Source organism: Amblyomma mixtum, chromosome 8 (genome assembly GCF_055824585.1).
Source record: "Amblyomma mixtum isolate Tamu chromosome 8, ASM5582458v1, whole genome shotgun sequence".
NCBI classification, from domain to species: Eukaryota; Metazoa; Arthropoda; class Arachnida; order Ixodida; family Ixodidae; genus Amblyomma; species Amblyomma mixtum.
In genome coordinates this window covers 49,825,719-49,839,714 of record NC_143019.1, presented here as the reverse complement: position 1 = coordinate 49,839,714, position 13,996 = coordinate 49,825,719, and the positions used below count along the sequence as shown (strand labels likewise).

The 13,996-nt window shown below is 51.0% G+C and overlaps 1 protein-coding gene across 1 annotated transcript in view; it reads right to left on the bottom strand.

The window, feature by feature from the left end:
• Positions 1–13,996, bottom strand: part of klar (klarsicht) — a 324,252-nt gene that overhangs the window by 25,494 nt on the left and 284,762 nt on the right. Inside the window, exons 17-18 of the mRNA XM_089557260.1 lie at positions 4,201–4,487; positions 2,638–2,795 (exon numbers count right to left, since the gene is read on the bottom strand). Coding sequence (XP_089413386.1) covers positions 2,638–2,795; positions 4,201–4,487 — 445 coding nt within the window. The remainder of the gene's footprint in view (positions 1–2,637; positions 2,796–4,200; positions 4,488–13,996) is intronic.

Below are 13,996 nucleotides of genomic sequence, written 5' to 3'. Positions count from 1 at the left end.
GCAAACTCCCAGCCACATGGCTGTTAAGGTGCTTGCCCGTCGAGCTAAAACAGCAACGCTCGGCGGTAAAGCCACAAACCACGAAGATTTAACGCACTACCGCAGATCCCGGCACTTGCCAGCAACAAAAGAAAACTGGAGCTGGTGATGGCGATATGGATAGCGAAAGCTCGCGGCGAAGGAAAACGTTGATGATGATGATGATGAGCTTGGTCTCGGGCGCCCTCCACGGGTGGCGTCTGGAAGCTCCTGTGCGCGTGTGTGGTCTCCGCGATAAAGCGCCCAATGCGCGCAGCCGGAGCTGATCACGGAGGCCTCGGCGCGCGCATTTCGAAGGCTATTCCCGTGTGGGTCGTGGAAAGTTTCGGTGCGGCCCTTACACGGATTTTTTAACTATTTTCTTTGGGAAAATGGAGTGCGGCACGTACACGAGTGCGTTTATGCGGTATGTTCAATTCTGCGAGTCGAAAAATTTCCGGAAATTTTACCCCGCGCAATAGGCGCACCTCGAACTTTGAGCCGGATTTTCTGGAAAAAAAGTGCGCCTATTATGCGAGTAAATACGGTACTTGCTTGTCGCCTACTTTGAGCTGCTACTTCAGTTATGAACCAACAGTTATCCAATAGTTCTTATAGGCTCCAACCGGAATCAACTGGTTCAATTGTGTTTTGCAACCAATTGGATGGTCCAACTGGAGCTTCAAATCGGTTTTAAAAACACAACTGGGAATGTCCCAATTAGACCGAATGGTTTTTTTTTCGTCTGGGAAAAGACAGCCTGTAGCCTACACCACCTGCAGTACTGCTCCATGACCAGAGATTTTTCGAGCGAGTTTGCTCTACTCACACTTCACTTATTGTTTTCATCACCGTATTGGTGCACTTTTTTATGTGCACCCATGTGCATTCACTCCAGCGTCCCTGCTTCCTGTCTCACATTATTGTGTCATTTTGAAGATGAGTTGCTTTACCAAAGAACAGAATGTGACATTAGAATTTTGACTGCTGTTTCCAGAGGGAAATGAAGAAAGGAAATTGCTGTCTGGTTTGGCCCATCTGTGAGCCATTCCTGTACTATTCTAAACAACAAGAATGCAAATCACAGTGCAGTTCAGTCTGGCACCAACTGCATGGAGAAACTGAAGGTGTCAATGAGTGCCAGTGTTGACAAACTAGTGTTCTCGTCGTTCATGAACATGTGAGTGCAAAGTGTTTCCATTTGGCACTTCCTTGTAGCAAAAAGCAAATGATTATGTGAGCTATCGTGGGTTGTGATGATTTTAAACTGAGCTAAGACGGCAACTAGACTTCAAGGGCCGACATGAAACTGTTAGCACAATAATAAATAGCAGCTCCTTCTCCACCATCTCCATAGCTACTGCCATTTCTGGGTACATAGCAAATTGCGAGTCATTTTGGGTTCCTATCAGGCACCTGAAGTTTGCAACACTACACGACTGCAAATCTCTGCACACTTGCATTAAACGGCTATCTGCACGTTTTTATTTTTTTAGTTGTCCTCCAGCTGCACACTCGCACTAAACGGCTACATCTCCCATGACAGCAGAAAGAGTAAACCTAATTGCCCAATCTTGATTAATATAGACTCAAGACAGAAGGAACAAGCAAGGCCCACTGGTTGTCTCAACAAAAGCACCCATCCCAGGTGTTAGAACAGAACACAGAAAATAGCAATGACATAATCATCAGACATGAAAGCACGCAAGACACAGGACATGGTTAGTGCCTGGTTGAAGAGATTCGACACAGATGTCAAGAAGCAAGGATGCCAAGTTTGCCTATTCCTTCCTGGATGACCTATTCATGGGACACAGCAAAAGCCTTGAGCTACAGAACACTGAACTAAACTGCGTCCATCACAACCGAACTTCACCTGTACAAAGACTGCTAAATAAAGACTGACATCTTTTAAGCAACTGAGATGCCTGAGGGGCCCTTGCGGGAAACAGATGCAGACGTTGTCACCAACCACTTTAGCAAGGCACAGATGATAAAAGATGATCAAGTTGTGCCTAGTGAGAGTGTAGAGGAGAGGTGAAATTAACCAGATCTTGCTAAAATTGGACTTCAGTGTGCACTAATGGAGCAGTTCTCAAAGTGCACCTGTGAGTCTGTGCATGCAGAAGTCTGTGCCCTGGATACCGAAGGAGTGTCAGCTGGTGCACTGGTGTAAAGCATCCTAGGATGATGGATTGTCAAAAGTCCACTTCTCACGTGCTGTGCCTTCCGCAAGGTCATCACCCTACATGGTACTGCTTCCTCAAATTTTGTGCTAATTATGTGCTTCTTCACAAGCTGCCTCTTCCCAACAATCTTTGTTCCTGTGCTTAGTTCTTTTTTCTTGCGCAGGGCCACAGACTCCTTTAAGCTAGTGTTTTAGCTTTTTGTACGTGACCCACTCGCAGCCTATCTGAAATAGACTGCAATTTAATTGAACTCTTCTAAATAGAATGAGACAGCGATGCTGCCCTAAGACGTAATTCTATGTACTCCTGCACATAAAAAAAGTCCTACTGACAACACCCACAGGCACGGCTGCCAAATGTGCTAGCATCTCTCAGTCCATAACTGATGATTTACAACCCAAATGCACAAAAAATTGCAGCGCCACTCAACTGTTCGTAGGTGTCATCCCACTGGCGGTAGAGTGCTTGGATGTGTTCCCCAATGGCCAAGCCAACATCGTCCCCACATCCGCTGGCACCGAGACGGTGGGCTTTCACCTTCACATCCAAAAGGGCATCGCGGATGTCATGCAGAGAGGCCAGTGCAACCTGCATAGGAAAGGAAACACATGGCGATAAGCAGTCTAAGGTGGGTCGGCCAGCCCTGCTCTCATAGTATACTCTGCGCACTTGATTGCGGCTAACAACACTGCTCTAAAAGGTAGCATGCATGTACGGTGCTTCACTTTATGTACAGAATAGCTCAGTTCACTGTTTCACTCAGTCATCCCAACTTTATGACATTCCACAATGGAGACGTTTAAAGGCTGTAGAATACTCTGAACTCGTTGTTGGTGATTGTGAGAAATCAATAAATTTGTTGCTTTATGCGGCTGTTTCGTGTTGCTTAACGCCGCACTGACGTTGACATACCACATAAGGCAACAAATCTAGTGAAGTCTGACAATTTCCAATGACGAGTTCAGCGTATTAGTTAACATGCCACAAGAAAAAAAAAAGGCCTCGACATACATGTGGTTTGGTTTGGTTTATGGGGTTTAACGTCCCAAAGCGACTAAGGCTATGAGAGACGCCGTAGTGGAGGGCTCCGGAAATTTCGACCACCTGGAGTTCTTTAATGTGCACTGACATCGCACAGTACACGGGCCTCGAATTTCTCCTCCAAAGAAATTCAGCTGCCGCGGCCGGGATCGAACCCGCGTCTTTCGGGACAGCAGCCGAGCACCATAGTCACTGAGCCACCGCGGCGGCTCGACATACATGTATAAACTGGAGCCATCCGGTAGCGTTGAATAAAACTACATCCTGCACTGATGTGCCAGGAGAGTTTCCACTATCATACATACTACCCGCGAAACATTAGTGGTGCTTGGGGGGTCTCCTACTGACCTTGCCCTACAACCTGTCACATGTACTTAGGTGGTGCGAGTAGGACAGTATTTTTCTTATTAAATTTTAATACCCACCTTAACGAATGTCATACATACTTGGTAAGGACTGGTGCACTTTATTTTTCATTTCATTTCTTGAGCCCCAACATAACATTTGTCATAGATACTAGCCCCGTGCAATAGGTACTAGCCCTGTGCAATAGCAAAAGAAGCTGCCGCGGTGGCTCAGTGGTTATGGCACTCAGCTGCTGACACGAAAGACGCGGGTTCGATCCCGGCCGCGGCGGTTGAATTTCGATGGAGGAAAAATTCTAGAGGCCCGTGTACTGTGCGATGTCAGTGCACGTTAAAGAACCCCAGGTGGTCGAAATTTCCGAAGCCCTTCACTACGGCGTCTCTCATAGCCTGAGTCGCTTTGGGACGTTAATCCCCATAAACCAAACCAAACCAACAGCAAAAGCCCCGACATGCCAAATGTTGCTCACTGCTAACATGCTACACTCCAGGGGAAGCATTTTCCAGCCATTCACAGGCCACATTCATCCATGCAAAACCAAGGAGGAAAGGCACTGCACTACAACTGCGTGTAAAGCACTCCCTACCTTGAGTTCCTGGGCCCTCTTCTCGACCGCGTGGAAGTCGCAGGATGGCCTGGAGTGGTTCCCTTCGGCTGCCATTGGGTGTGGCTGGCTCACAAGTGCTGTCACGCTGCTCAGCTCCTTGCGGAGGGTGCTAATGCTCTGGAGCACCTCGGCCTCGCTTGGCACCCCCTTGGGTGAGGGATGCTCACCGTGGGAGCCCTTGGTGGGGCCACTTCCAGCATAGCTGTTGCTGCTGCTGCTGCGACCCTGCAGTTCTTTCACCAACGCCTCCCACTGGCTGATCAGCTCTGCACAGAGGAAGAGAAAAAAAAAAGGAGAGACACTGAAGGGCCTTGCACTTCTACAATCAATTGAACAGCATTTTCAAGTTTCTGAAATAACTTCCTGGATGAAAACTAAAATTAACTGCCTGTGAGAGGCGCTGAAGTGTGTGAAGCATATTGGCCCGCACTGAATGACAGTGGTTGTGTAAGGCACCAGTTCAGAAGGTAGCCACCGCTACATGCAGAAGCATGTTTGAGCAGATGCAGTTTCATTCCAGTACTGTTAATCGAGGTGCTTATATGATACCAGATACAGAGAAATTATTTACAGTCACATATATTAGAATCAGCAGAAGCTAAGTTGCTTGAAAGGTTCGTTTCATTCCTGCAGTTATATCGTATTTGACTTGAATGCACGCTGATTACCTATGATGCAGACGATGTTATTTATTACCTGGTAAAGGTGCAGGTATCACCTAACATAAAATGTAAATGGATTGCACATCAAATTATGTGCCCTCCATTTACATTTGATGTTAGGTGATACCTGCATCTTTACCAGATAATAAATAACATCGTCTGCATCCCCTTAGGAGTTGCTTAGAATAACAACAAAGCAAACTTCCATTCTCTAATTCTGCAGCATTAAATTCGCTTTAAAAAAAAAAAAGGAGGCCGATCCTGATAACACCGCATCAACAAAAAAATATGAAACGTGGGTACAAATAAAATGTGCATAAACGCTGGAAGTGTGGCAGTACATGTCACAATATACCCCACAATCTGAAGTAAGCGTTTTTCAGGTAGCCAAATATACTAAACCTACAGCTGTACACCTAACTCAAAACATAAAGGCTGCAAGCTTCTGTGACACATGTACAACAGGTGCGTGATAGGCACAAAGACATGCAGCAATGAGTTCAGCACACAGCTGGCAGCCTTCTGCCATAGTTCCTTGGTAGGACAGCCACACGTTCTAAGCTATAATGATATGCACAATTACCCAGAAAGGAAATAAAGCAGCTCGTTTCTGCAGTCTGGCAACAAAAATTACAGGTCTGTACCCACTTCTGTATGACAACAGATCAAGTTTTTGTCAGCATTCACATTTATTACGAGCCACGCGGCCCCAACACACCAGCACACGACATTTAACGCTCCTGCTCAGCGACCAAGAGGCGCCCCGCATCCTAACATTCTCCTACGAGCGTCCCCCTTGACAAGCCACGATGCTGCTCCTTACGGCAGCGGAGTCCTAAGGAGAAGTATCTTCAACCAACACGTCTGGACTTGTCACAAGAGGCCAGACAGCGAGGCGCCGTTTCCTCCTCCCCCGGACGCCAGCGCGCGCGGCAAGATTTGAAGCGGTTGGCCACGCGGTCGCTGGTTGGTCCTTTCGGAGTGCCGCCTTTGGATTGGCCAGTTCGGAGGGGCCACCGTTCCTCAGGCTATAAAAGCCCCACCGCTGCAGCATGAGAGAGAGACGACCGGGAGGCGCCGACGATACGAGACGCGTCGGCGAGGCCCTCCCAACTCTGCAGATCCGCCGAACCTCCTACGTATCAATAATCCTGTTATTTCATTCTTGTATCCTTAAGTCTTAAATTAAACCTGTTTTCTTAATTCGAAAAGAATCCGGCCACTTCATGCTAACATGGCGCAGTCGACAGGATCTGCAGAGGCGTCACCCCTGAACGAAGACCGAGTCGACAACGTGGAGCCCAGCAGAACGCCGACAGTGAGCTTGGAGTCCCCGCTCATTCTGTCCCTTCTGGCATCGGCAGCACGCAACGCACTGACCACCTTGAAGAAACGGCAACTGGTGGAAGAGCTCCGATGCCGAGGACTTTCGTGCAGCGGCCGCAAGGACGACCTCGTGACGCGGATCATGGACGACAACGCTCGCCGCCAAGCCGAGAGGGCGGAATTCGAAAGACTGCTGGCCGAGAGAGACCATCTGCGGAGGCTTCTTGCTCAACGACAAGTGTCACACGATACGAGTGACAGCACGGACCAGCAGCCACTGTCGACACAGGTCGGCAACGAAACGGGCTCCCTACGACACGACGGACCCCGCGCCCCTGCCACGGACACTACGGTGCAGCACACGGTGTCGCCGCAAGCGGGCCACGAAAAGGGCTCCCAACGACACGACGGACCCCGCGCCCCTGCCACGGACACTACGGTGCAGCAGCCGGTGTCACCGCAAGCAGATAACGAAAAGGGCTTCCAACGACACGACGGACCCCGCGCCCCTGCCACGGACACTACGGTGCAGCACACGGTGCCGCCGCAAGCGGGCCACGAAAAGGGTTCCCAACGACACGACGGACCCCGCGCCCCTGCCACGGACACTACGGTGCAGCACACGGTGCCGCCGCAAGCGGGCCACGAAACGGGCTCCCAACGACACGACGGACCCCGAGCCCCTGCCACGGACACTACGGTGCAGCAGCCGGTGTCACCGAGATCGAGCCAAAGAACGGGCTCCCCACGACACGACGGACCCCGCGCCCCAGCCACGGATATTACGGTGCAGCAGCCACTACCGACACGAGTTGGCCACGAGACGTGCCTCCAACGACACGGCGCACCTTTCGCATCTGCTACAGTTACTACAATGCAGAAGCCATTGCCAAGACGAGCTGGATCATCCATAAAGCCAGCACCGCGACGAAAGCGCGGCAGGATGCGGAACGATCCAACAAGCCCGACTCCCTGGACCAAGAAACGTTGCGAACGAGACAAACACGGCAGTCCGCATAAGTCGTATCACGTCCCCAGGTGGAAACGACGACGCAGTGGTATCGGTGAGCATCACGGTACAAGCCCGACTCCCTGTACCAAGAAACGAAACGAACGAGACAAACACGGCACTTCTCGCAAGTCGCATCGTCTCCCTAGATGGAAGCGAAGGCGTATTAGAACGGGCTGGACGCAAGCCACAAGGTACGCGGCGGAGAACGCCCAGCTCGCCCAAGAATTGCTGTCGACAACGTGCGCCTGAGGACAGGCGCAAATTTTGGAAAGGCCGTGTCAGCATTCACATTTATTACGAGCCACGCGGCCCCAACACACCAGCACACGACATTTAACGCTCCTGCTCAGCGACCAAGAGGCGCCCCGCATCCTAACATTCTCCTACGAGCGTCCCCCTTGACAAGCCACGATGCTGCTCCTTACGGCAGCGGAGTCCTAAGGAGAAGTATCTTCAACCAACACGTCTGGACTTGTCACAAGAGGCCAGACAGCGAGGCGCCGTTTCCTCCTCCCCCGGACGCCAGCGCGCGCGGCAAGATTTGAAGCGGTTGGCCGCGCGGTCGCTGGTTGGTCCTTTCGGAGTGCCGCCTTTGGATTGGCCAGTTCGGAGGGGCCACCGTTCCTCAGGCTATAAAAGCCCCACCGCTGCAGCATGAGAGAGAGACGACCGGGAGGCGCCGACGATACGAGACGCGTCGGCGAGGCCCTCCCAACTCTGCAGATCCGCCGAACCTCCTACGTATCAATAATCCTGTTATTTCATTCTTGTATCCTTAAGTCTTAAATTAAACCTGTTTTCTTAATTCGAAAGGAATCCGGCCACTTCATGCTAACATTTTAAACACTGTTATCTGAGACTTTACTGGAAATCAGTAACACTGCCTAATGGGTTTGTGGGATTCCAAGCGGCTGACATTTTGTATGCGATTTAAACTCCCTGATTAACTCCAACATGATAGTATGGAGTGAATAGCGTATACAATTCATCTTTCAAAGGTTAAATATGTTCCCTTGGGTTCAAAAACTTACTAAATATATAAGTAGAGGGGAAAAAAAAGTCTCCCGTTTGCTGATAATTACGACGCATGCTGTTTGAAAGATATTTGGGACACATCTTAACCTGACAGCACCCTCCACTAAGCATTGTTCTATCTTCAATGCACAGCACCAAGCAGTGATGATCAGTCCAGGAATTAGGTCTTCTGATGGCGACATATTGTAGTGAGAGAAGTTATTTTTGGCAAATGTAAACTGGATTGGAACTGCTGCATTCACTGCGAATGAAGCTGGCAAGTTGCAAAGGCTATCTGCTATGGACACAGCCAAACATCTCTAACAGTAGCCCCAGCTCCAAGGCACTTTTATGAAACATAACATGGCTCCAGAAGGGTAGGCAGGTTAACCAAAGCTAAAAGCACATGGCCACACTCCACAGGCGACATTTCTCAAGTTTAGATTCATGGACAGTGCTATTTTGAAAATCCTGGACTTTTAGTGCTAAAATTCTTACTGTTGCACTTGCCTTCGTAAATGCGCAAATACAATGCGGACAAATTAAGCCGGCGAGACACTTTCGGTGTTCGTCGGCTCGGTGCAACACCCCCGCATTGGCCTAGCGATATGACCCGACCACATACGTCACACCAAGATGGCCGCGCCCGACAACCGAAACTAGAACGGTCTGCAGGAGCCCGCAAAGTTTGAAACGCGCGCCACAAACGTTGTTCGCACTCATTTTCTCGCCCCGTGAAAGAACAAGCCGGATCCAAACAGCCAGCTAAACCTGCAACGGCGTATCGATCGGCGCGGCTCTCCGTCCACGCGCGCACAATATCGCGATTCACCGCGAACAGCACCGTTCTTGGAACCCCTATAGTTGGTGCAATATGGGTTCCGAGCCGCCTTTCGTCAGTCGAAGCGCGACCACTGATCGCGAGCGGAAGTAAAACGAGAAACATACGGGATGACGTGCGCCGCAGGCGACAACTGCGCAGACCGACGAACGACGTCGAGGAAACGCAGGAAGGACTGGCTCCGCCGTCGGCGGACGCGAAGTGCGCTGCAGGAAACCGTCGACGTCGCGCAGAGGCAGAGGGCGAGGGGAACACCACCAGCCGAGCCCCGTCAAAATGCAGAGCGGGCAGGGTGGAAAGAGAGTAGGAAAAGCGCCGTTGTTGTCACGCGTCCGTCAGAACTGCGACCCACCTGGATCGCGTCCTCCCGGCGTCTTCCCCTCGCGTAGTAGTAGTACCCGGCAAAACGCTCGCAGCTGGGTCTGCGTTCTGCTGCTGCTGCTGTTTGTGCCCACGCGTGCGGCGCACGACCTGCTCTTCGCTCGCCGCCGACGCCGCTCACGTTCGACGGCGCGGGAACTCCGCGAGCGTTGCTCCTCTTTCGTCGCGGTGGCGGGGTCGCCCCGGTGCTTTGCCCTCTTCGCCTCGATCGCCGCCTCGAAGCGCCGCGGTCGCGATCCCCGCTTCCCGGTGCGAAATACTGACGGCCGGGAGTTGGGCTTCCCTGGTGGCGTCACGTCGCAGCGTGACTACAACGCGGCCGCTTTGAAGTCACTGAATGCACACCTGCGTGTCAGTGCGCTCATTAACGGCCGCCGAGGAAGTTCTGATCAGATAGATAGATATGCGCGGTAGAGCTTCAAAGACCCGTGCTACCACCATCAGCAGCCCGGCTGCGCCCACTAACGGTCCCGCCCCTTGATCTTTATTATCTCTAAGACAAGTCAACCTCACGGCTACACCAAACAGAATATGCTCGGCCCGACTTTGGCAAGAGGTTCGGCCGAGCTGGAGTAGGAACGTGAGCATTACGCGGCCCAACGTCGGCACCGCCGATCTCGTGCCAATATTCGATATCGACGTTATCAATGTTGGCCCAACGTGCTACTATCAGACTGTAACCAAGGTTGGGCAAAAAAATGCAGCAATTTATTTTCAATAAATTAGCCCTCTCATGCGCCAGCGACGGTCACCTCATCCCCACAGACATCCTAATATCAGCCGCCCGCCTTTAGCGGGCCTGACTCCCTACCGTACCCTGCTGCGTTTGTCCCCTCAGGAAACACCCCGCAATCTCATCCTAGAACCCGCACTGTAAACCAAAACGACCATCAAATGTCTGCTCTCCACGTCAGTTGCCCTGCCCACGCCCATTTCCTGTTCTTGATTTTAACTAGGATATACCATTAACTAACTCGTGTTTGCTCACTAACCCACACTGCTCTCTGTGCGTGTACAATACGCCTCAAACGTTCAATGCAAATGCGGCAGTGGCCGAGTCAGCGACCTCGAAACGCCCATCGAACTGGATCATATAGGCCATTTTTCTACGCAACGTGCGCATACTGGTTGCAGACGTGGGCGTCCGTACAAGGCCGCATGCAAGATACTGCAACGATCGGTAAGGGTCGCGCCATATTACTGCCAAGAGTTATTCCTAGGCGTGAACGCCGCGCGGCGGGACCTAATGCAAGCTGATTACTTATAGTGAGGTCCGCGTAAGAAGTCTCGCTCTCAGCCTTCGCAGTGAAATTCGTGAGTCCGTAACTACACTGTCAGGCGACGACACCTGTGCTTCCGCGACTCTCGACTTGCTTACTATACTACCCCAGCAGCGTATAGTTAACTGGCCCAGTATTGAAAATGTATTGACAAAGGCTGGTTCTACAAAGGACCGGGGTGAAACCATCCATTTCCAACATTGGGCCAACTGCCTGCGCTGCTTGAGCATAACGATGCAGGGAGTGGCAGATGAAGTGGGGATAGTCCCCTCCCTGCACTGTGACGCCAATAGGTTCATGAGAATCGGGCGACGCCATTCACAGCAAACCAAAAACCTCTCAGAGACGTCTCTAAGAGGTTTTTGGTTTGCTGAGTTGGCTGCAAGAGTGTCTTTCGACGTGGAAGAGCCGCTTCGTTCTTGAATTGTCGCACTTTTCAGCGCCTATAGGTGGCGCGGCGGCATCGCCGTCATGGAGAATGGAGCGGTGATGGAGGTACCACGGAAGCGCGTGCGTATGAAGGAGCATGCAGCTCCCGACCCTGTTGCGTTTGTCGAAGCGATTCTGCCGCTCGCTGAACAAATGCAGAGGTGCGCCGTAGGGAACGATACACCTTTCAATGTCAGCCATATGATCCGCTAACAGCTTGAAACCATACAACGCAAAGGAAGGTAGGGGACTAAGGAAGCACTTTCATGCGCCTCTTTTCTATCCTCTGTTGCATTAACTTGCGCTGAAACTTTTTATCATGAATGGCTAAGTAATTGGCTTCAAAGTTACGTAATTTCGGGTATGCAGTCCGCGGGCTGTAATATAAAAAAAGCTGAAATTTTGCGCTTTGCGGCGCACTAACTATAGGCGCGGACGGTACAGTATCTTTCAATATCGCCGGATATGCAATGAAATTCCGTACGCTTACTCTATTCGAATATCGTTCTGGGTTGTGTGCAGATAAATTTTATGCGCCGGTCGCACACGTTGCTCCTCTGCGCTTTGTGTATCGGACGCGGACAGTCTCGTGAACAAAATGTTTTTCAAAAATAATTGAGCCCTGCTGACACGTGTGGACTGAATATTGTAAATTACAGTAATCAGCCACGACCGGCACTAATCTAGTGCTTTAACCTCGCCCTGTTTACAGAACTCGTGAACATGCTAACGAGCGAAAAATACAGAACGTTTCGCAAAACATTACTGCGCACAGGGGTCCGCTACGTTTAAATGTTTCATGAGCACCACGGTCAGAACATCAACGGTTCACATTCAAGCCACACCTTTAAAACGCATATATGCAAACTCTTTAACCGGCTTGTGTTTTTTTTTTATTCTTGACGCCATGTCGTGAGAGTACTCGGTAATCTGTAGCGACGACACGGTGCCGGCTGTCAGCCGTGGTCGCAGAGGGCTGAGATCCTTGATTGAAGTCATGAAACTCCGGACCGAGGAGCGCCGTAACCAGTCACGCTGTGTCGGCTAGCTCACCGAGATAACGCCAAAATAAATCTTTCTAGATTTCTCACAGTACACGACCATCGAATTTGAATCACTCACTTTATTCCCGATCCACATCTCCAAGCTTCAAAGTGCTTTCAATTTTTTGTACCTAGAGGAACTGTACAGGCTCAGTTCACCTCACCCGGCATAATTTTTGCACTGGGGGACACTACACAAACGATCGCTTCACACTTTTCGCGCCGGCACACCCATTGCGCGAAGTGTAGCTGCTTGCACTGCGAACGCAGATCACCGGCAGACCGCTTCGGAAAAGAACCGCGTGGAGGCGCCACCGTTGCTGAAAAGTGCGAATAGCATCGTCGACACGCACAAAAACAGACTCTACGAGCTCTAACTGACGACCCGCAAAGAGCATCTCGGCATAGCAAAGCTACAGATCGTGGGTACTGACACGTAGCTGCAACCAAACGTGATTACAACAGCTTTTTTTTTTCCTTACCGTACAGCAAGCGTACATCTAAGTGAAGAGGGGGCACTCCATCTGTAACCCGGCGACTACTGTCACACAAAATATAAACAAAATAAATAACCCTGCGCAGACGCGTGCAGACAATGCGGCTCCCGCGTGATTCATCGCCGAAGCAAAAAAGGCACACGCTCCCAGAAGCAGATGCGCCGCGCGCAATGCCGACGCCGCCACGCAAGACGGCGAATTAGCGCGCGAGCGAGCGGCGTTGGTTCACTCACGCGATCCGCCAACGACGGGCATTCCACACGCGTTAGTCAAGGCGGTATAGGAATGCGGCTAACTGCGGGCGTCGCGAAAACGTACCGCGCTCGAGCTTAGCTCGATGATGCAAGGCGTGGACAGGACGAACGAACAACGAACACGGACAAGGCGCTTGCTGCAACTGTGCTTTATTGCAAGAGCTCGCTATTTTTTAGCAAGGTGCAAGGAAAAATCATTCAGGCACACTCACACACCAATGAATCTGTGACGATAGCTGTGTCGCTATCAATTCCCTCGGTCGGCCAAATATACAAGTTCTCTTTTTCTGCCAAAGATACAGAAGGGGGTGCTGACACATTCCTCACCTGCTTTTCTGATTAGGAAAGCCGCAACGATTTCTCTGGTGTCCTTTAATTTCTTCACGCTTACTAACGACACGTGCATCGGAAAACTTGGGAGTGCAATCTTGGCACCCTCTGCAGTGCGCAGCAAGGTAGCCTTTTATGGACACTTTTTGCACTTCGTTATGACGTGCAAAAAGTTCGATAGCCTAGAGTTGAAAGCACTAGTGCGGACGTGAAACCGAAACAACTCCGGAAAGGTATACAGCGGTGCCCATTGGGAAGAGCAGATTTCAAGACGGATAACAGGGAAAACGGGGTGTTCAATCAACACACATGCTAAATATAACCCCCCCACCCCCCGCATCCTCCCATCCGCTCACCTCTTCCGTCCCGTTCCGTCTGCCTGCCGGAACACCATGACAGCGCGCCTTACCGCTACAGCACGACTGAACGACGAGTACCTCTGAGCCTGTTCCGCGATCTCGGATGAGCACTGCAGTCCAGCCACGACAAGCGGTAGGGGCGCAAAACACAAGCGTTCTTTCATCTTCCTGTCCTGAGAGACCGCTGTATTCTTCAAAGACCGTGACAGCTATAGGCTCCTCGATCGCTCCAGTTTGAGCACCACGTCCGCGCCACAAAACCACATTTAAAACCGCAACATAACAAAGTAAATAATACAGTCACGCAACAACGCACCGTCGTCAAGTGAGTATATGTCCCCGTTCCT